Consider the following 24,150-nt stretch of genomic DNA (forward strand, 5'->3'; position numbering starts at 1 on the left):
GCTCTTCTCTAAATTTTTGGTAGAATTCGGCTGTGAAGCCGTCTGGACCTGGGCTTTTGTTTGCTGGAAGATTCTTGATTACAGCCTCTAGTTCCGTGCTTGTGATGGGTCTGTTCAGATTTTCTATTTCTTCCTGGTTCAGTTTTGGAAAGTTGTACTTCTCTAGGAATTTGTCCATTTCTTCCAGGTTATTCATTTTATTGCCATATAATTCCTGATAGTATTCTCTAATAATCCTTTGTATTTCTGTGTTGTCAGTTGTGATCTCTCCATTTTCATTTCTAATTTTATTGATTTGGTTCTTCTCCCTTTGTTTCTTGATGAGTCTGGCTAGTGGTTTGTCAATTTTATTTACCTTCTCAAAGAACCAGCTTTTGGCTTTGTTGATTTTTGCTATGGTCTCTTTTGTTTCCTTTGCATTTATCTCTGCCCTAATTTTTACGATTTCTTTCCTTCTACTGACCCTGGGGTTCTTCATTTCTTCCTTTTCTAGTTGCTTTAGATGTAGAGTTAGGTTATTTAGTTGACTTTTTTCTTGTTTCTTGAGGTGTGCCTGTATTGCTATGAACTTCCCCCTTAGCACTGCTTTTACAGTGTCCCAGAGGTTTTGGGTTGTTGTGTTTTCATTTTCATTCATTTCTATGCATATTTTGATTTCTCTTTTGATTTCTTCTATGATTTGTTCATTATTCAGCAGCGTGTTGTTCAGCCTCCATATGTTGGCATTTTTAATAGTTTTTCTCCTGTAATTGAGATCAAATCTTACTGCATTGTGGTCAGAAAAGATGCTTGGAATGATTTCAATTTTTTTGAATTTACCAAGGCTAGATTTATGTCCCAGGATGTGATCTATCCTGGAAAATGTTCCGTGTGCGCTTGAGAAAAAGGTGAAATTCATTGTTTTGGGGTGAAATGTCCTATAGATATCTATTAGGTCTAACTGGTCTATTGCATCATTTAAAGTTTGTGTTTCCTTGTTAATTTTCTGTTTAGTTGATCTATCCATAGATGAAAGTGGGGTATAAAAATCTCCCACTATTATTGCATTATTGTTAATTTCCCCTTTCATACTTGTTAGTAATTGTCTTACATATTGTGGTGCTCCTAAGTTGGGTGCACAAATATTTATAATTGTTATATCTTCATCTTGGATTGATCCTTTGATCTTTATGTAGTTTCCTTCTTTGTCTCTTTTCACAGCCTTTGTTTTAAAGTCTATTTTATCTGATATGAGTATTGCTACTCCTGCTTTCTTTTGGTCTCTATTTGCATGGAATATCTTTTTCCAGCCCTTCACTTTCAGTCTGTATGTGTCCCTCGTTTTGAGGTGGGTCTCTTGCAGACAACATATATGGAGGTCTTGTTTTTGTATCCATTCAGCCAGCCTTTGTCTTTTGGTTGGGGCATTCAACCCATTTACGTTTAAGGTAATTATTGATAAGTACGATCCCGTAGCCATTTTATTTATTGCTTTGGGTTCAAGTTTATACACCCTTTCTGTGTTTCCTGTCTAGAAAAGATCCTTTAGCATTTGTTGGAGAGCTGGTTTGGTAATGCTGAATTCTCGCAGCTTTTGCTTGTCTGTAAAGCTTTTGATTTCTCCTTCATATTTGAATGAGATCCTTTCTGGGTACAGTAGTCTGGGCTGTAGGTTATTTTCTTTCCTCACTTTAAGTATGTCTTGCCATTCCCTCCTGGCCTGAAGAGTTTCTGTTGAAAGATCGGCTGTTATCCTTATGGGAATCCCCTTGTGTGTTATTTGCTGTTTTTCCCTTGCTGCTTTTAATATTTGTTCTTTGTGTTTGATCTTTGTTAATTTGATTAATATGTGTCTTGGAGTATTTCGCCTTGGGTTTATCCTGTTGGGGACTCTCTGGGTTTCTTGGACTTGGGTGATTATTTCTTTCCCTATTTTAGGGAAGTTTTCAACTATTATCTCCTCAAGTATTCTCTCATGGTCTTTCTTTTTGTCTTCTTCTTCTGGGATTCCTATGATTTGAATGTTGGAGCGTTTAACATTGTCCCAGAGGTCTCTAATATTGTTCTCATTCATTTTAATTTGTTTTTCTTTTTTCCTGTTTCATTTATTTCTACAATTCTATCTTCTAGCTCGCTTATCCTGTCTTCTGCCTCTGTTATTCTACTGTTTGTTCCCTCCAGAGTGTTTCTGATCTCATCTATTGCATTATTCATTGTATATTGACTCTTTTTTATTTCCTCTAAGTCCTTCTTAAACCTTTCTTCCATCTTCTCAGTCCTTTTCTCCAGGTTATTTATCTGTAACTCCATTTTGCTTTCAAGATTTTGAATCATTTTCACCACCAAAATTCGAAATTCTTTATCAGGTAGATTCCCTATATCTTCCTCTTTTGTTTGTGTTGGTGGGCATTTATCTTGTTCCTTTACTTGCTGGGTATTTCTCTGCCTCTTCATCTTGCTTATATTGTTTTGCTTGGGGTGGCCTTTCCCTCTTCTGGCCGTTTGTGGAGTTCTCTTTATTATGTAGTTTCCTCGCTGTGTGTGGGGTTGGACGGGTGACTTGTCAAGGTTCCCTGGTTATGGAAGCTTGTGTCGGTGTTCTGGTGGGTGGAGCTGGATTTCCTCTCTCTGGAGTGCAATGAAGTGTCCAGTAATGAGTTATGAGATGTCAGTGGGTTTGGAGTGACTTTGGGCAGCCTGTATATTGAAGCTCAGGGCTAGTTTCCTGTGTTACTGGAGAATTTGCGTGGTATGTCTTGCTCTGGAACTTGTTGACCCTTGGGTGGTGCTTGGTTTTAGGGTAGGTATGGAGACGTTTGATGAGCTCCTATCGATTAATGTTCCCTGGAGTCAGGAGTTCTCTGGTGTTCTCAGGATTCGGGCTTAAGCCTCTTGCCTCTGGTTTTTGGTCTTATTCTTAGAGTAGCCTCTAGACGTCTCTATCTGTCGTTTCCAAGGTGGTTCCCTCTGTTTTAGCTTCTGTTTGCTGGTCTCTTCAGTGTCTAATTTCTGCCCTGATACTAGGGGGCGGGTGGACACTTTTTAAGGCTCAGTTGTTCAGTCCTGTTCTGGGAAGGGAGGAATGCTGCAGACGAATATCTCTGGCGTCTGTGGGGAGTGCTCGCAGCATCTCGGTCACACTGGGTTTGTCCCTGCTCGTAGCGTATGTGTTGTCCCAGTCTACACTGCACAGGCTCTAGGTTGCTCTGCCGGGAACTGTCCGAGGCCGGCGCCGGGTTGTATGCACTTCCCAGGTCTGAGCGGCTCAAGTTCAGGTTCTCAGGTACTCCACAAAGGCACAGACTTGGTTGGGCCTGCGTTTTGTGCCTTCCCCAGTCCGAGCAGCTCAGGGGACCAGGTGTTTGGCGAGCGCGGTCTCTGCGACTTATCGCCTCCCCAGTCCCCGCCACTCAGTTTTCTGGGTGTACAACCAGCACACCTTCTCAGGGGGATATCGACTGGCCGAACCCAAGAAGTCCTGATTAGCAACAAGCCTGCCTGCAGTTTGTATCAGATGCCTTTCTGGGGCCGCGGTTGCCCCCTCCGGCTCTGGCTGCCCTCCCTGCCTGTCTCAGCGGGGGATGGGGGATAGGCCGCATCATTTTAAAAAATAGTCAAAGTAAGTGAATAGACGTTTCTTCAAAGAAGATATGTAAATGGCCAATAGATATATGAAAAGATGCTCAGCATCACTAATCATTAGGGAATTATAAATCAAAACCACAATATGATAGCATCTCACATCTGTTAGGATGGTCATTGTTGAAACAAAGTATAGCGAGTGTTGATGAGGATGTGGAGTAATTTGAACCATTGTTCACTATTGGAGAAAATGTAAAATGGTGTAGCCACTGTGGAAAATAATATGAAAATTCCTCAAAGATTTAAAAATAGAACTACCATATGATCCAGCAGTCTCACTTCTATTTATCAAAAAGCACTGAGATTAGAATATTGAAGAGATTCTTCAGTTCAGTTCAGTTCAGTCGCTCAGTTGTGTCTGACTCTTTGCGATCCCATGAATCACAGCACGCCAGGCCTCCCTGTCCATCACCAATTCCCGGAGTTCACTCAAACTCTTGTCCATCAAGTCAGTGATGCCATCCAGCCATCTCTTTCTCTGTCATTCCCTTCTCCTCCCGCCCCCAATCCTTCCCAGCATCAGAGTCTTTTCCAGTGAGTCAACTCGTCACATGAGGTGGCCAAAGTACTGGAGTTTCAGCTTTAGCATCAGTCCTTCCAATGAACACCCAGGATTTTACATTAGATATTTCACTTCTATATTCATTGCAGTATGATGTATAATACCCAAGATTCAGAACAACCTAAACATCCATCTACAGATGAGTAGATAAAGAAAATGTGGTAATATACACACAATAGAATATTATCCAGCCTTTAAAAAAGGATAGGTGGAATGATGTCAGCATCATAGTGACATAAGACATCTCTCATTTTTATCCTCTTACTCAACAATACGGCTTCCCAGGTGGTGCAGTGGTAAAGAGTCCACTTGCGAGTGGAGGAGACACAAGAGACACAGGTTTGATCCCTGTGTTTGGAAGATCCCCTGGCGTAGGAAAGGACAATTCACTCCTATATTCTTGCCTGGAAAATCCCAAGGACAGAGGAGCCTGGTGGACTATAGTCCACGGCATCACAAACAGTCAGACACGACTGAGGACACACATACTGAACAATAACAAAATTGGCACTTATCCATGAACAGAAGTCCATCTGAGGACTCACAGACTTAAGAGAATGAACTTACGGTTGCCTGTACACACTGCTATATTTAAAGTGGATAACCAACAAAGACCTACCCGATAGCACATGCAACTCTGCTCAATATTATATGGTAGCCTGGTTGGGAAGCGAGTTTGGGGTGAATGGAAATGTGTATGTATGGCTGAGTCCCTTCACAGTTCACCTGAAACTATCACAACACTGTTCATTGGTTATACCCCAATACAAAATAAAAAGTTTAAAATATGGGGAAAAAAACATGCCTCCGTGGGAGCTATGGCATCCAGCACCATGTGCGAAGGGATATGGGAGGAGTTTTGCCCACCTGGATATCAGGTAAAAGGCAGTCAGATCTGAGTCAGTATTGAGTCAGATTTCAATAGTGGTGGTGAAACCTCCCTCAATCCCTATTGGCTGGCATCTGGTAGCATCTAGAAAACCCTGACTTAGGCAGTCACCCACAGAAGAGAGAGCCTTTATGAAAGCTTAAGTTTCCAAAGGAGAAGTTCCAGTACTCCAGTTGGCAGAAAACAAGTCTGGAGACATTAGAGTGGGTACAGGGAACAGCTGTTTGCCAGCAACACCCTTTCCCCAAGGTGGCACACCTTAGGGCCAAGGGAGACCTTGTAAATTCTCCTATAGGAAAGAGGGGGGATGTCAAAGGATACAAACTTCAAGTCAGAAGGTGAATAAATTATGGGGATCTAATGCACAGAATTGTGAATATGGTTAACAATACTGTATTACATACTTGAAAGCTGCTATACAGTAGATCTTAAATGTTCCCAGCTCAAAAAAGGTAATTATAACATGTGATGGAGGTGTTAGCTAATGCTACAGTGGTAATGATTTTGCAATATAAAAGTACATCAAATCAGCATGTTGCATACCTTAAACTTACACAATGTTATATGTCAGATATATCCCAATAAACCTGGAAAAAAAAGAATGTATTCCTTTCATCAAAATTGTATTTGTATGAGAAAATGGAAACTTTTAGGGATTCACTAAATTAATGTCAATGTCTCAAAGAAAATCTAGAAATAAATCAAGTTTTTAGAACTGAAAAAATAACTAAATTGGTCATAGATGTATGGGTTTATTTCTGATCTCTCAATTTTATTTCATTGGTCTATTTGTTTATCCTTTGGCCAGCAACACATTGTTTTGACTTTTGTGATTAATGTAGCTTCAGAGTTTTATAATCTGGAATTTTGACACCAAGTTTATTTTTATTTTTAAAGATTTTTTTGGTGACCTTTGTAATTCCATATAAATTGTAGGATCAGTTTTTCCAATTCTGCAAAAAAAGCAGTTGGAATTTTTATAAAGACTTGTTGAACTGTTAGATTGCTTTTGGTAATATTGACAATTTTAAATGTTCTGATCCATGAACATATGAAATATTTCCATTAACTTAGGTCTTAACTTTTTTTCTTCCAGTAATATTTTGAGGTGCAGAGTAGTGTTGGAGAAGACTCTTGAGGGTCCCTTGGACTGCAGAGAGATTAAACTAGTCAATCCAAAAAGAAATCAATCCTGAATATTCACTGGAAGGACTGATGTTGAAGCTCAAGCTTCAATACTTTGGCCACCTGATGCAAACTGACTCATTGGAAAAGACCCTGATGCTGGGGAAGATTGAAGGCAGGAGGAGAAGGGGACAACAGAGGATGATATGGTTGGGTGGCATCACTGACTCGATGGACGTGAATTTGAGCAAGCTCTGGGAGTTGGTGATGGACAGGGAAGCCTCGCATGTGGCAGTCCACAGGGTTGAAAGAGTCAGACATGAATGAGTGACTGAACTAAAGTAAACTGAATATTTTGTCATTTGTGTGCACAAGTCTTTCATTTTCTTGGTTAAATTTATTACTATGTATTCTATCCTTTTGGATGCTATATTTTCCTTTTCAAATTGTTCACTTATGGTATATAGAAATAGTTTTTTGTGTTAATCTTATAACCTGTAACTTTACAAAATTCATTTATTAGCTCTAGTAGATTTTTGTGGATTCTTTGGGCTTTCCATATACAGTATCATGTCATCTGTGAATAGGGATAATTCAGTTTAATTTTCCAATTTGGATAGCTTTTCTTTTTCTTGCCTAATTGCTTTTGTTAGAAATTTCCATACAATATTGAGTAATAGTGGTGACAGAAGGTATCCTTGCCTTGTTTGTAATATTAAGAGGAAAGCTGATTTCAGACTGTCACCATTGTGTATAACTTTAGTTGTGTTTTTTTAATAGATATTATGTTGAAGAAATTCCTTCTATTCCATTTTCTGAATGTTTTGTTTTTGACAAGAAATTTTGTTGATTTTATCAAATGTTTTTTCTTGCATACTTAAGATGGTCATGTAGATTCTGTTGTATTATTAACATACAGTAGTGATTGCACTGACTGACTCATGTTGAAACAGTGCTGTATTCTTGGGAAAAATCCACTTGATCATGATTTATATCCTTTTAATGGGTTTGGCCACCTCATGCGACGAGTTGACTCACTGGAAAAGACTCTGATGCTGGGAGCGATTGGGGGTAGGAGGAGATGGGGACGACAGAGAATGAGGTGGCTGGATGGCATCACTGACTCGATGGACATGAGTTTGAGTGAACTCCGGGAGTTGGTGATGGACAGGGAGGCCTTTCGTGTTGTGGTTCATGGGGTCGCTAAGAGTTGGACACGACTGAGCGACTGAACTGAACTGAATGTGCTTTTGTATGTTGTTGATGATTTTTTAAAAACTATATTCAGAAGGAATATTTATCTGTACTTTCTTTTCCTGTGATGTCTTTATCTGGCTTTGACTGGAGGGTAATTGGCCTCATAGAACAGAAATGGTGGTCAAATAGAATAGAAAGTGTACCTCTTCTATTATTCTTGGAAGTTTGAGAAAGCTTGATATTAATTCTTTAAATGTTTGGTAGAATTCAACAGTGCAGTCATTGAACTGGACTTTTCTTTGCTGGGAGGTGTTGTAGGTGAAATTGTATCCCTACAAATTCATATGTTAAAGTCTTAACCCCTAGTACCTCAGAATGCATATTTGAATATAGGGCCTTTAAAGAGGTGGTTAAGATAAAATGAAGTTATATGGGTGGGCTCTAATCCAATATGACTGGTATCCTTACAATAAGAATTAGGACACAGCTGTGAACAAAAGCAAGACCACATGAAGATGCAGGATAAGCCTTCTATAAGCCAAGGAAAAAGCCTCAAAAATAAAAAAAGAAAAAGAAATCAAACCTGCCAATACCTTAAACTTGGACTTGTAGCCTCTAGAACTGTGAGGAAAAATAAATTTCTGTTTTTTAATTCACCCCATCTGTGGTATTTTGTTATGGTGAAGTGAAAGTGAAGTCGCTCAGTCGTGTCCGACTCTTTGCGACCCCGTGGACTGTAGCCCACCAGGCTCCTCCCTCCATGGGATTCTCAAAGCAAGAGTACTGGAGTGGGTTGCCATTTCCTTCTCCAAGGGGTTCTTTCCAACTCAGGGATCGAACCCGGGTCTCCTGCATTCCAGGCAGATGCTTAACCTCTGAGCCACCAGGGAAGCCCTAGCAAATAAATACACAAGGCTTTTTATTACTGACTCAAGTGCTTTACTTGTTATAGTTTTGTTCCATTTTCTATTTCTTCATGAATCGGTTTAGGTAATTCATATGATTCTAGGAATTTGTCCATTTTATTTTGATTATTTAACCTGTTAGCATATGATTGTTCATAGTGTTCTCTCATACATCCTTTTCATTTCTTTAGGTTAGCAGTACACAACACTTGGATCACAGCCTTCTTGTGGTGAAGGGGCTTGTGTAACTCAATGAAGCTATGAGTCATGCCATGCAGGGCTACCCATGACAGACAGGTCATAGTGAAGAGTTCTGACAACACGTGGTCAACTGGAGAGGAAATGGTAACCCACTCCAGTATTCTTGCCAGGAGAACCCCAAGAACAGCATAAAATGGCAAAAAGATATGACACTGGAAGATGAGCCCCCTAGCCCCCTCTCCCCAGGTTGGAAGGTATCCAATATGCTCCCACGGAAGGGCAGAGGGCAATTACTAATAGCTCCAGAGAGAATGAAGTGGATACGCCAAAGTAGAAATGATGCTAAGTTGTAGATGTGTCTGGTGGTGAAAGCAAAGTCTGATCCTGTGAATAACAGTATTGCATAGGAAACTGGAATGTTAGGTCCACGAATCAAAATAAATTGGACAAAGTAAAGCAGGAGATGGCAAGAGTAAACATCCACATCTTCGGAATCAGTAAACTAAAATGGACGGGAACGGGCAAATTTAATTCAGATAACTATTTTATTTACTACAGTGCGCAAGAATGGCCTAGAAGAAATGGAGTAGCCCTCATACAGTGCACAAGAATCGTTTAGAAGAAATGGAGTAGCCCTCATAGTCAACAAAAGTGTTCAAAATACAATACATGGGTGCAACCTTTAAAATGACAGAATGACCTCAGATTGTTCTAAGGCAAACCATTCAACATCACAGTACCCTAAGTCTATTCCCAAAACACTGACGCAGAAAAAGCTGGTTGACCTGTTCTATGAAGACCTACAACATCTTCTAGAATAAAAAGATGTCCTTCTCATCATATGGGATTGGAATGCAAAAGTGGAAGTCAAGAGATAGCCAGTATAATAGACAAGTTTGGCTTTGGAGTACAAAATGAAGCAGAGCAAAGGCTAACAGTTTTGTCAAAAGAACACAATGGTCATAGCAAACACCCTCTTCCAACAATCCAAGAGACGGTTGTACACATGGACATCACCAGATGGTCAATACCAAAATCAGACTGATTACGTTCTCTGCATTGGAAGTAGGAGTTGCCCTATACCATCAGCAACAAGACCTGGAGCTCACTGTGGCTCAAATCATGAGTTCCTTATTGCAAAATTCAGGGCTTAAATTGAAGAAAGCAGAGAAGATAATTAGGCCTAAATTAAACCCCTATGATTATACAGCATAGATGATGAATAGATTCAAGGGATTAGACCTGGTAGACAAAGTGCCTAAAGAACTATGGATGGAGGTTAGTAACACTACAGGAGACAGTGACCAAAACCATCTCAAAGAAAAGAAATGCAAGATGTGAAGCTGGTTGTCTGAAGAGGCTTTTTTCTTTCTTTTTTTTTTAGGGGCATTTATTTATTTATTTATTTGCATTTAGCACAATATCATGTTTTATTTAATTTTTAACATTATTTATTTATTTTTTGCTGTTTTTATTTTATTTATTATTTTTAAATATAAATTTATTCATTTTAATTAGAGGCTAATTACTTTACAATATTGTAGTGGTTTTGCCATACACTGACATGAATCTGCCATGGGTGTACATGTGTTCCCCATCCTGAACCCCCCTCCCACCTACCTCCCCATCCCATCCCTCTGAGTCATCCCAGTATACCATCCCTGAGCACCCTGTCCCGTGCATCGAACCTGGATTGGCGATCTGTTTAACATATGATAATATACATGTTTCAGTGCCATTCTCCCAAATCATCCCACCTTCACCCTCTCCCACAGAGTCCAAAAGACTAGCTAAGGAAAGAAGGAAGCAAAAGGCAAGGGAGAAAGGGAAAGATATAACCAACTGAATGCAGAGTTTCAAAGAATAGCAAGGAAAGACAAGAAGGCCTTCTTAAATGAACAGTGCAAAGAAACAGAAGAAAATGATAGACTGGGAAATACTAGAGATATCTTCAAGAAAATTGGAAATATCAAAAGGACATTTTACGTAAGGATGAGCACAATAAAGGACAGAAACAGTAAGGACCTAACAGAAGCAGACAAGATTAAGAGGGGTGGCAAAAATACACAGAAGTGTTATGTAAAAAAGGTCCTAATGGATAACCATGAGGGTGTAGTCTCTCACTTAGAGCCGGGCATTCTGTAGTGTGAATTCAAGTGGGCCTTAGAAAGCACTACTGTGAACAAAGCTAGTAGAGGTGACGGAATTCCACCTGAGCTATTTAAAATCCTAAAAGATGCTGCACTCAATGTATCAGCAAGTCTGGGAGACTCAGAAGTGGCCTCAGGACTGAAAAAGGTCAGTTTTCATTCCAATCCCAAAAAAAGGCAATGCCAAAATTGTTCAAACTACCATACAATTGTGCTCATCTCACATGCTAATAAGGTAATGCTCAACATCTGTCAAGCTAGGTTTCAGCAGTATTTGAATAAAAAACTTCCAGATATACAAGCTGGGTTTAGAAAAGGCAGAGGAACCAGAGATCAAATTGCCAACATTTGTTGAGGATCCTAGAGAAAGCAAGGGAATTCCACAAAAACATCTACTTCTGCTTCATTGACTACGCTAAAGCCTTTGGGTGTGTGGATCACAACAAACTGTGGAAAATTCTTAAAGAGATACAAATACCAGACCATCTTACCTGTCTCTTGAGAAACCTGTATGCAGGTCAGGAAGCAACAGCTTGAATCAGACTTGAAACAACTGACTGGTTCAAAATTGGGAAAGGACAAGGCTGTATATTGTCATCCTGCTTGTTTAACTTTTATATGCAGAGCACATCATGAGAAATGCTGGGCTGGATGAATCATAAGCTAGAATCAAGATTGCTGGGAGAAATATCAACATCAGATATGAAGATGATATCACTCTAACGGCAGCAAGTGAAGAGAAACTAAAGAGCCTCTTGATGAAGGTGAAAGAGGAGAGTGAAAAAAGTGTGATTGAAACTCAGCATTCTAAAACCAAGATGATGACACCCGGTCCCATTACTTCATGGCAAACAGAAGGGGGAAAAGTGGAAGCAATGACAATTTTTTTTCCTTGGGCTCTGAAATCACTGTGGACGGTGACTGCAGCCATCAGAATCTGTTTTTAACTGTATTAATTTTCTTAAGCAGCTTGGAGTTTTGGTTTCAGTTTCTATTGCATTTCTTTTCCTGTCGTATCTTGCTCCCTGCCTGCAGAACTGCAAATTTTCTGTGGCTTTTAAGCACTTTAAAGTGCCTCAAGCTGGCCTGTTTTTTTTTCCTGTGGATTCCAAATTGCATCCATACCACATTGCCTCTCCCACAAGTACTCCATTAGGCAAGATAGAAACCAGTCTCAAAGGCAGCCCTAGACAAGCAAGATCACTAAATGGAAATCCCAGCTTTTCCCTTTTGTCCCAAGGTAAAATTAAGCATTGTGAAGACTCCTTCTGACTCTGCCATACCGTTTGGAGGGACAGATTAGGTGAGAAAATGACACAAACTTCATATGCTTTATGGTACTGACTAAGTAGTCGTTCGTGTGCTGTAGCTTCCAAACTGGTTTCTAGAATTCTCAGAAAGGTATTTTGTCCCTGTATGTTGTTGTCATCCCAGTGTCTCTGGGATGAACAGGGCCTGAAGCTTCCAAAATTGCTGTGTCACTCTCACCTATCATCCAATTTACCTTTTTCTTTATTTGGTATTGCTTTATTGCTATAAGGCTTCGCCTGCTTCCAGAGCTCTGCCAAAATTGGTGTTGACATTCTGTATTTCTTTACCAGTTTAGTTTGTGAAGGGACTGAAGGGTGGAGCTACTTCCTCTGCCATTTTTTCACTGGATGGTTGCTTTTGATCTGCATCTTGTGTATGAATAGGATTTCAATAGGTGCCAGTTGACTCTCACCAACTGAAATCCTATTCACAACAAGAACTGAACTGTAATGCCTACATTAGGCATTCCCAGTGTAGATGGGAAAGTGTATGACAAGTGTTCTTAAGTAACATGAAAAGCATGGAACCTCACTTCTGTCAGAAGAAATAAAAGAGAAGAAATAAGTTTTGGAGAGGTGTAGAAAAAGGAAAAACTTACACACTGTTGGTGGAAATATAATTGGTACTACCACTATGAAACATTATGGTGGTCCTCAAAACATTAAAAACAGAACTACTATATAATCCAGCGATTCTACTTCTGCACATTTATCCAAAGAAAATGAAAACACTAAATCCAAAGATATATATGCTTCCCCACGTTCACTGTAGCATTTTTTTGGCCACACCTTGCAGCTTGCGGGATCTTAATTCTCCAACCAGGGACTGAATCCATGCCGTCGGCAGAGAAAACGTGGAATCCTAATTACAACATCTAATATATGGAACGGAGAAGGCAATGGCACCCCACCCCAGTACTCTTGCCTGGAAAATCCCATGGACGGAGGAGCCTGGTGGGCTGCGGTCCCTGGGGTTGCTAAGAGTCTGAGCACCTTCACTTTCACTTTTCACTTTCATGCGTTGGAGAAGGAAATGGCAACCCATTCCAGTATCCTTGCCTGGAGAATTCCATGGACAGAGGAGCCTGTTGCACTACAGTCCATGGAGTCACAGAGTTGGACAACACTGAGTGACTAGCACACACAAGATATGGAAGCACATATCCACTGAGAAATGAATGGATAAGATGTGATACATAAATCTATATTTATACCTATCTTGCCATTTGTAACAATATCCATTAGAAGGTACGAAGCTAAGTGTAAAGCATAAGGAATATAGTCAGAAATACTGCAATAACTTTGTATGGTGACCTGTGGTTACTAGAATTATTGTGATGACCATTTCATAATGTATAAAAACACTGAATCACTATGTCATATGACTGAAACTGAAATAATGTTTTGTAAAAAAAAAATGTTCTCACCACAAAAAACGAAAAATAAAGCATGGCATGTATTCTAGGACAAATTATGTAAAGCATATTAACTATATATATTATGCATATATTAATATTATCATGAAGGTAATGATAACTTGAATCATGACCTTGTGTTAGCTAGGCAGTTATTCTTTTAAGAAAAGTTTTAACAGACATGGAGGGAGTCAGTTCAAATACACAAAACAGCAGAGAATATGAGTAGCGTCTTTCCCTCCTGTTAGTTTTGGCATCACTTTTGTAACAAACAGAGGCTGTTTTTATCTTGAGTACTAGGTTCAGCCTCTAGGACTTATACTCAACATAGAGTTCATTGTTCTAATGGTCCCTAGTATTCTTTATCCATTCTTTCTTTTTAGTGAATGCAATATTTCTAAAGTATAAACCTTCATAAAATATCCTTTCATGACTTTTCATTGCTCTCAGAATAAATTCTAAACTTTAATGGATGGCTTCCCCCAGTTCTTTTATGATTTGACCTTTTGATTATTCATCCATCTTCGTCTTTTGCCATTATTTACATTCTTTTCATAGTCTAGTCATATGTCTGTTCCCTGCTCTTCAGTTTTCTAGTCTTTGCTTATATAATGTTCTTCTTTCCTTTCCATCATACCTGTTTATATCTCCTATTTACCTCATATTGATGTCACTACTCTATTCATCATGCCCAAAACAGGTTAGGTGTCATTCTTTTGGATTCTACATCTTCCTTTTCATTTATGGTGTGTTGTATGTTTCACATTTTTGTCTGTATCTCTACCAGAATATAAAACTGAATGTAACAATTTTGAAATCACCACTGTGATATCTATTCCTAGAAAAAGAGCCAGCACATTTTAAACTGATTAATGTGAGCATCTTGGTTTTAAATAATTGAGACTATAATAATAACTACAACACTGAAGTGACAACATACTTTAACACTAAAAGTTGTTGATTGATTTACAGTTTAGAAGGAACCTGACTGCTGCTTTGGATAGAGCCAAATACATACCTGTGAGAATAGACAAAGCTGTGGTTTTTCCTGCCCCATTTTGTCCTAGGAGAATAGTGATCTGCCCCTTATATAAATTCAAAGACATATTGTTTATTACTACTTTGTCACCTAATTCCTGTGGAATAAAGGAAAGAATAACTTGATATTTGTCACTTATCACTTATGAAAGACACTTATATCCTATCCTTAGAAGAAACATCGTTTCATCAAACTCACATTGTATAAAGAAGATGATACTGTGAACAAGGAACAATACATGTAGGTGCACTGAGTTTGTATACTAGTCAAAATAAATATGAAGTCTGGGTGGTATGTATATCTATTTACACTTGGTAAGGAAAATGGAGACTTTTCTATATTTTATGTATAAAGAATATCATATTGTAATTATGGGTTTACTAAACTGTGGCAGGATCTAGGAAAGCTCACAGAAACTGCCACCAATGACTGGAAAGGTTGATGCCATGATTTCAGCCAGAAGCTTAGCTATTGATAAAAGCCTGATGGCTCAGCTGGTAAAGAATCTGTCTGCAATGTGGAAGACCTGGGTTTGATCCCTAAATTGGGAAGATCCCCTGGAAAAGGGAAAGGCTACCCACTCCAGTTTCTGGCTTGGAGAATTCCATGGACTGTATAGTCCATGGGGTCACAAAGAGTTGGACATGACTGAATGACTTTCACTTCACTTCAAAAGCATGTCCAGAAATTCTTAAGATTCCAAACAGCAGTTCAGATATGGTCCATTATCTGCTTTTGTATGGCAAAAAAACTAGGAACAGCTTTTTACACTTTTAAATACTTGGTAAAAAATACAAAAAAGAATATGTGACAAACTCCATGGATCATGGAGCCTAAAATATTTATTTGACCCTTTATAAAACATGCTTAACAACCTTTTAGAAGGGTCTTTTGAAAATTCCTACTATAGTTGACATTTGAACAATGTGGGGGTTAATTCACATATAATTTATAGTTGGTCTTCCGTATCTTTACTTCCTGCACATCGACTGATTGAACCAACCATAGACTGTGTAGTACTATAGTATTTACTCCTGAAAAATAGCCACATAGAAGAGGTTGATGTATGGCAAAAACCGACACAATGTTGTAGACCAATTATCCTCCAATTCAGGAAAATTAGAGATACCAAGGGAACATTTCATGCAAAGATGGGCACAATAAAGGACAGAAATGGTATGGACCTAACAGAAGCAGAAGATATAAAGAGGTGGCAAGAATACACAGAACTATACAGAAAACATCTTAATGACCCATATAACCATGATGGTATGATCACTCACCTAGATCCAGACATCTTGGAGTGCAAAGTCAAGAGAGCCTTAGGGAGCATCATTACAAATAAAGCTAGTGGAGGTGATGGAATTCCAGCTGAGCTATTTCAAATCCTAAAAGATGATGCTGTGCAAGTGCTGCTCTCAATGTGCCAGCAAATTTGGAAAACTCAGAAGTGGCCACAGTACTGGAAAAGGTTGGTTTTCATTCCAGTTCCAAAGAAGGGCAATGTCAAAGAATGTTCAAACTACCACACAATTGCACTCATTTCACATGCTAGCAAGATAATGCTCAAAATCCTTCAAGCTAGGCTTCAACAGTATATGCACTGAGAACTTCGTGATGCACAAGCTGGGTTTAGAAAAGGCAGAGGAATCCGAGATCAAATTGTCAACATCTGCTGGATTATAGAAGAAACAAGAGAATTCCAGAAAAGCATCTACTTCTGCTTCATTGACTACACAAAAGCCTTTGATTGTGTGGATCACAACCAACTTTGGAAAATTCTTCAGAGATGGGACTACCAGATCACCTTACCTGTCTCCTGAGAAACCTGTATCCAGGTCAAGAAGCAACAGTTAGAACCGGACATGAAACAATGGACTGGTTCAAGTTTGGGAAAGGAGTACATCAAAGCTGTATATTGCCACTCTGCTTATTTAACTTATATGCAGAGTACATCATGTGAAATGCTGCACTGGATGAAACACAAGCTGGAGTCAAGACTGCTGGAGAAATATCAACTATGCAGATGACACCACACTAATGGCAGAAAGTGAAGAGGAACTAGAGCCTCTTGGTGAAGGTGAAAGAGGAGGGTGAAAAAGCTGCTAAAGACTCAACATTCAAAAAACTAAGATCAGGGCACCCAGTCCCATCATTTCACGGCAAATAGAAGTGGAAACAGTGACAGACTTCATTTTCTTGGGCTTCAAAATCCCTGCGGATAGTGACTGCAGCCATGAAACTAAAAGATGCTTGCTTCTTGGAAGAAAAGCTATGACAAATCTAGCCAGCATAATAAAAAGCAGAGACATTACTTTGCCACAAAGTCTTGTATAGTCAAAGCTATGGTTTTTCCATTAGTCATATATGGATGTGACAGTTGAACCACAAAGAAGGCTGAGTGCTGAAGAATTGATGCTTTTGAACTGTGGTGCTGGAGAAAGTTCTTGAGAGTCCCTTGGACAGCAAGGAGATCAAATCAGTCGATTCTAAAGGAAGTCAACTCTGAATATGCATTGGAAGGATTGTTGTTTTAGGATTTCAAATCCTAAAAGATGATGCTGTGAAAGTGCTGCACTCCATATGCCAGCAAATTTACAAAACTCAGCAGTGGTCACAGGACTGGAAAAGGTCAGTTTTCATTCCAATCCCAAAGAAAGGCAATGCCAAAGAATGTTCAAACTATTGCACAATTGCATTCATCTCACATGCTAGCAAAGTAATGCTCAAAATTCTCCAAGCCAGGCTTCAACAGTACACGAACTGTGAATTTCCAGATGCTCAGGCTGGATTTACAAAAGGCAGAGGAACCAGAGATCAAATTTCCAACATCCACTGCATCATTGAAAAAGCAAGAGAATACCAGAAAAACATCTACTCCTGCTTTATTGATTATGCCAAAGCCTTTGATTGTGTAGATCACAACAAAATGTGGAAAATTCTTCAACAGATGGGAATACCAGACCACTTTACCTGTCTCCTGAAAAACCTGTATGCAGGTCAAGAAGCAATAGTTAGAACCAGCCATAGAACAACAGACTGGTTCCAAATTGGGAAAGGAGAACGTCAAGACCATATATTGACACCCTGCTGATTTAACTTCTATGAAAAATACATCATGTGAAATGCCAGGCTGGATGAAGCACAAACTGGAATCAAGATTACCAGGAGAAATATCAATACCTCAGATATGTAGATGACAGCACTTTTATGGCAGAAAGTGAAGAGAAACTAAAGAGCCTCTTGATGAAAGTAAAAGAGGTGAGTGAAAAATCTGGCTTAAAACTCAACGTTTAAAAAACGAAGATCATGGCATCTGGTCCCATCACTTCATGGCAAACAGATGGGGTAATAATGGAAACAGTGACAGACTTTATTTTGGGGGGCTCCAAAGTCACTGCAGATGGTGACTGAAACCATGAAATTAAACGAAGCTTGCTCCTTGGAAGAAAAGCTGTGACCAACCTAGATAGCATATTAAAAAGAAGAGACATTACTTTGCTAACAAAGGTCCATCTAGTCAAAGCTATTGTTTTTCCAGTAGTCGTGTATGGATGTGAGAGAAGAAATGAAGCTTTTGAACTGTGGTGTTGGAGAAGACTTTTGAGAGTCCCTTGGACTGCAAGATCAAACCAGTCAATCCTTAAGGAAATCTGTCTTGAATATTCATTGGAAGGACTGATGCTGAAGTTGAAATTCCAATACTTTGGCCACCTGATGCAAAGAACTGACTCATTGGAAAAGACTCTGATGCTGGAAAAGATTGAAGGCAGGAGGAGAAGAGGACAACAGAGGATGAGATGGTTGGATAGCATCACTGACTTGATGGACATGAGTTTTAGCAAACTCTGGGAGTTTGTGATGGATAGGGAAGCCTGGTGTGCTGTAGTCCATGGGGTCACAAAGAGTTGGACAGGACTGAGTGACTGAACTGAACTGAACTGACATGTACATTTATAAATGTGTGCTAAGTCATTTCGGTAATGTCTGACTCTTTGTGACTCCATGGACTGCAGCAGCTAGGCGCCTCTGTCCATGGGATTTTCCAGGCAAGAATACTGGAGTGAGTTGCCACACCCTCAAGGAGATAGTCCCAAGCCAGGGATCGAATGCACATCTCATGTCTCCTGCATTGGTAGGTGGGTTCTTTACCTCTAATGTCACCAGGGAAGCCCCCATAGCATACACGTATATTAATCAGGTGACGTTTAAGTAGGATAATTAGCTTTTTGAATGTTAATCAAACCTCAACAGCGTGGTTTTAAAAACACATGGATATTGCCTAGTTGATGCTGTTCTTTTCAAATACAATAAATTATACAAACATTCAGAAAATATTTTAATTTGAAAATTAAAACCAATAACCTGAAAGTCTTAGTGCTATTGTAGTAAAACAGAATCCAATAATAATAATAAATATATATTTATATTATATATAAAAGTAATAAAAATAATAATAAGTGGTGTGGCTACATAAACAACAATTAGAGTAGATTTAAGAGAGAAAAATATTGCCAAAGATAAGAATGTCATTTTATAATCATAATGAGATGAGCTTCTCAAGAAGACATAATATTACTAAATTTTATATACTCAATAACTGAATTCAAAATACATGAGGCAACAATCAATAGAACTACAAAGAGAAACAGAAAAATGCAGTTATTTTCAAAGACTTTGATACTTTCCTCTCAATAATTGTTAGAACATGTAGAATCAGTAAGGATACAGAATACTTGAAGAGCTAACAGCTAACTTGTCTTAATTGACATTTTTGTATTAATTCACTTAACAGGAGCAGATTACACAGTATTTTCAAGTACTGATAAAATTTATTTAGACAGATGATTGATTGAAACAAATAAGAATCAACACATTTAAAAGAAATTAATTACAAAAAAAGATCTCAGGAAAATTCCCCAAGTAATTAGATACAAAATAATACATGCAAAAAATCTCTTCTGGAAAATTGAAAAGGAGGAAATACTTCCCAACTCACTATATGAGGCTATCATTATCCTGGTATCAAAATGAGAGAAATACCTTACAACAAATGAAAAGAGACCAATATCTATCATAAAAAACCTAATTAAAAACACTCTAAACAAAATCTAAGAAAATTGAATCCATTAAACAAGACAATAAAAAGATTCATTTCTGGGAAGTAAGCATGAAGAGCTCCATAGACCCACTCCACAGTGGAACAAGAAATTCTGGTAAAAATTAAAAAAACATGTTTCATGTTGAGGTTTGATAGAAAACTACCAAATTCTGTAAGCAATTATCCTTCAGTTAAAAAATAATAATTACGAAAAGAAGTTCAGAACTGAAAAAAAGAAAAAAAATTAAAAAAACAAAACAAAAAAAAACCACTTAAAGCCTCCAGAAACTGATCTGAGAAAATACAGCACATGGAGAAACATTTAAGAAAATCTACTATAACTTGGTTAGAACAGCAAAGGTCTACGTTATTTAACATTTAATTGCTCTATTAATAGTTTGTTATCTAGTTTCCTTTTCCTTCAGTGCCTACTTATTCCCCAATATTCTCCACTCTGTGGAAAATATCTTGGATTTGTCCATTTCTTTTAATATGTATTGCTATGACCTTTTTTCAATTATCATTATCTCTTAAGCAAAGTACCATTGGTCTTTGTTTCCTACACTTCTCCTTCTTAACTCCTCAATTTCCAACATCCCATTTCCCACAATGTAGTCAAAATGATCTTTTATATATATATATATATATACACCTCTAGCCAAATAATGGCTTCCCAGTGAAGTCATTAACTAACATCTTTTGCCTCCAAATATTGTTTTGTTTTTTTTTTCTGTTCCTCAAACACATTGACAGGCTAACAGGTAGGAAGACTAGGGGTCCCCAAGAAGCAGGAGGAAATAAACTGCAGGTGGAAGACATTTTTTCCTAATCCTATGCTGTCATGATGACTCCTGGTTTCCCTTGAACTTAACTTTTCTCAAACCTTGAGCTAACCAGTGTGCTTTTCTTATGGAAATGTTTTTTCTTAAGCTATCTTAATGAAACTATATATTCGCCTTGGAATCTGCCTTTGTTCAAATCCAGTTCTGCCAAGACTAACCTTTTTCTCAAACCTTGAACTGCTAATGGCTCTACAAACCAGTATGTCTTACTCATGGAAATGTTCTCTTAAGCTCTGTTAATGAAACTATGCATTTTCCTGAAAATCTGCCTTTCTTCAAGACTCATGTCAATTGTTTTATGGCTGGGATGACTCACCTTGTGCCAATGCTATCTCAAAATGCATGCTGTGGGAGAGGGGCCAGGTGCAGCTCTATCAGTTTTGAGGTGTTTCTTTTATCTAATCAGCAACTTGCTAACAGATATATAACTCCTTGCTAAAAACTAGCAAGGGGGCACTCTTTTTGTCCCCTTCTGATGTCTATGTTGGAAGGTTTTGCTATCCCTTTTGTACTTTAATAAAACTTTGCTGCACAAAAGCTCCTAGTGATTGAGCCTCGTCTCTGGCCCCAGATCAAAATCCTCTCTCTGGAGGTCACGAATCCCAGCATAGCTCATGACTCGCAGCAGCAATCTTTCAATATGAAAGTCTTTCTCACCTCAGGGTTTTCAAATTTGTGATTTTCCTGACATGAGTATTTTTCCTTTAGCTTTTCAAATAATTGACTCTTCAATTTTCTAGTTCAAAGGTTAACCCTTCAGAGAGGTTTTGCTTTAACTACCTTTAATGTTATCCTTTCCAACCACACACTCAAATGTTCTTATTGCATTATCATTTTCTTCAGAGAATTTTATTACAAAATTCAAATATCACTTGCTGCCAAATCCATTAGAGGAGATTAAAAATAAGCACAATGGGTAGAGCAAATAAGATCATATACAGAACATATATTTATACGTTCTATGAATGCTTCAGATGAGAACTATATTAACTATGATTCTTTATTAAGCATCTCATTTGATTTCTTGGAATAGCTAGTTACAAACAATCCTAATAGTAGTATGTAGTATTCAGTCTTTGTAGGAAAAAGAGACTTTTGAAACAATACCTTGTACAAATGTTTGATCTTGATACCTGCCACCAGACCAGTAGGTTCAGCTTCAAAATACTTGTCTTGAGTTATCACAGAGTCATTCATTTCTTCTTTTTTTATTTTAATTCTTGGTTTGCTGAACCAGTATGAGTGCTACAAAGAAAGCCAAAGTAAAATTACCAAAGTGAGCTTTAAGAAATGAAGCACTCTATCTGAACAGTCTTATAACAAGTAAATCAACTGAGTCATTGTTAAAAAATAGGTGAAGTGAAGAAAAGTCCAGGATCAGGAGAAATTCTACCGAATATTTAAATAAGAGTTAACAGCAGTCCTTTTCCAAGTCTTCCAAAAAGTATAAGAGGAGGGAACATTCCATAATTGATTCTTATAAGGTCACTGCTACCCTGACACCAAATCCAGATAAAAAGATCACAAAGAAAGTAACTATAATCCAATATCTCTTATGACTATAGATGCAAAAATAAACTACTAGCAAACTGAATCTAATAAGCATATCAAAAGAATTATACATCATGATAAAGTGTGTTTACCCTAGGAATGCAGGGGTGTTTCAACTAAAGAAAGTCAATCAATGTAACATATCACATTAATAGAACAAATGGAAAAAACACATGTGGTCATCTCAATTGATGGAAATAAAGCCTTTGACAAAGTGTTTCAAGATAAAGAAGAAAATTATATCAAAATGATAAATGATAACAAAAATGATATCACTGATCTATATTTCTGTCTTTGTGCCAGTACCATACTGTCTTGATGACTGTGGCTTTGCAGTGGAGCTTGAAGTCAGGCAGGTTGATTCCCCCAGTTCCATTCTTCTTTCTCAAGATTGCTTTGGCTATTCGAGGTTTTTTGTATTTCCATACAGATTGTGAAATTATTTGTTCTAGTTCTGTGAAAAATACCGTTGGTAGCTTGATAGGAATTGCATTGAATCTATAGATTCTTTTGGGTAGTATACTCATTTTCACTATATTGATTCTTCCAATCCATGAACACGGTATATTTCTCCATCTATTTGTGTCCTCTTTGATTTCTTTCACCAGTGTTTGATAGTTTTCAATATATAGGTCTTTTGTTTCTTTCAGTTCAGTTCAGTCGCTCAGTTGTGTCCGACTCTCCGCGACCCCATGAATCACAGCATGCCAGGCCTCCCTGTCCATCACCAACTCCCGGAGTTCACTCAAACTCATGTCCACAGAGTCGGTGATGCCATCCAGCCATCTAACTCTCGGTCGTCCCCTTCTCCTCCCGCCTCCAACCCTTCCCAGCATCAGAGTCTTTTCCAGTGAGTCAACTCGTCGCATGAGGTGGCCAAAGTATTGCAGTTTCAGCTTTAGCATCAGTCCTTCCAATGAACACCCAGGATTGATCTCCCTTAGAATGGACTGGTTGGATCTCCTTGCGGTACAAGGGACTCTCAAGAGTCTTCTCCAACACCACAGTTCAGGGAGATATATTCCTAAGTATTTTATTCTTTTCGTTGCAATGGTGAATGGAATTGTTTCCTTAATTTCTCTTTCTGTTTTCTCATTGTTAGTGTATAGGAATGCAAGGGATTTCTGTGTGTTGATTTCAGCTATTCAGCTATTCATTGATTAGCTGTAGTAATTTTTTGTGGAGTCTTTAGGGTTTTCTATGTGAGGATCATGTCATTTGCAAACAGTGAGAGTTTTATTTCTTATGAAACAAAATAGAAAGCCAGAGATAAATCCACGCACCTATGGACACCTTATCTTCAAAAAAGGAGGCAAGAATATACAATGGAGAAAAGACAATCTCTTTAACAAGTGGTGCTGGAAAAACTGGTCAATCACTTGTAAAAGAATGAAACTAGAACACTTTCTAACACCAGACACAAAAGTAAACTCAAAATGGATTAAACTCTACATGTAAGACCAGAAATTATAAAACTCTTAGAGGAAAACATAGGCAACACACTCTCCAACATAAATTATAGCAGGATCCTCTATGACCCACCTCCCAGAATATTGGAAATAAAAGCAAAAATAAACAAATGGGACCTAATTAAACTTAAAAGATTTTGCACAACAAAGGAAACCATAAGCAAGGTGAAAAGACAACCTTCAGAATGGGAGAAAATAATAGCAAATGAAGCAACTGACAAACAATTAATCTCAAAAATATACAAGCAACTCCTGTAGCTCAATTCCAGAAAAATAAACGACCCAATCAAAAAATGGGCCAAAGAACTAAACAGACGTTTCTCCAAAGAAGACATACAGATGGCTAACAAACACATGAAAAGATCCTAAACATCACTCATTATCAGAGAAATGCAAATCAAAACCACAATGAGGCACCATTTCACGCCAGTCAGAATGGCTGCTATCCAAAAGTCTACAAGCAATAAATGCTGGAGAGGGTGTGGAGAAAAGGGAACCCTCTTACACTGTTGGTGGGAATGCAAACTAGTACAGCCACTATGGAGAACAGTGTGGAGATTCCTTAAAAAACTGGAAATAGAACTGCAATATGACCCAGCAATCGCACTGCTGGGCATACACACTGAGGAAACCAGAATTGAGAGACATGTACTCCAATGTTCATCTCAGCACTGTTTATAATAGCCAGGACATGGAAGCAACCTAGATGTCCATCTGCAGACGAATGGATAAGAAAGCTGTGGTACATAAACACAATGGAATATTACTCAGCC

The 24,150-nt window shown here is 38.3% G+C and overlaps 1 protein-coding gene across 1 annotated transcript in view; it reads right to left on the reverse strand.

Moving 5' to 3' along the window:
- The window catches only part of LOC129545010 (phospholipid-transporting ATPase ABCA3-like), a 241,795-nt gene that overhangs the window by 155,731 nt on the left and 61,914 nt on the right, over positions 1 to 24,150 (reverse strand). The window contains exons 10-11 of the mRNA XM_088833045.1: positions 21,465 to 21,602; positions 14,394 to 14,511 (exon numbers count right to left, since the gene is read on the reverse strand). Coding sequence (XP_088689171.1) covers positions 14,394 to 14,511; positions 21,465 to 21,602 — 256 coding nt within the window. The remainder of the gene's footprint in view (positions 1 to 14,393; positions 14,512 to 21,464; positions 21,603 to 24,150) is intronic.

The sequence above is a fragment of the Moschus berezovskii genome, chromosome 27 (genome assembly GCF_049115385.1).
Source record: "Moschus berezovskii isolate FMDL1 chromosome 27, NW_MosBer_1.0, whole genome shotgun sequence".
In the NCBI taxonomy this organism is placed as follows: domain Eukaryota; kingdom Metazoa; phylum Chordata; class Mammalia; order Artiodactyla; family Moschidae; genus Moschus; species Moschus berezovskii.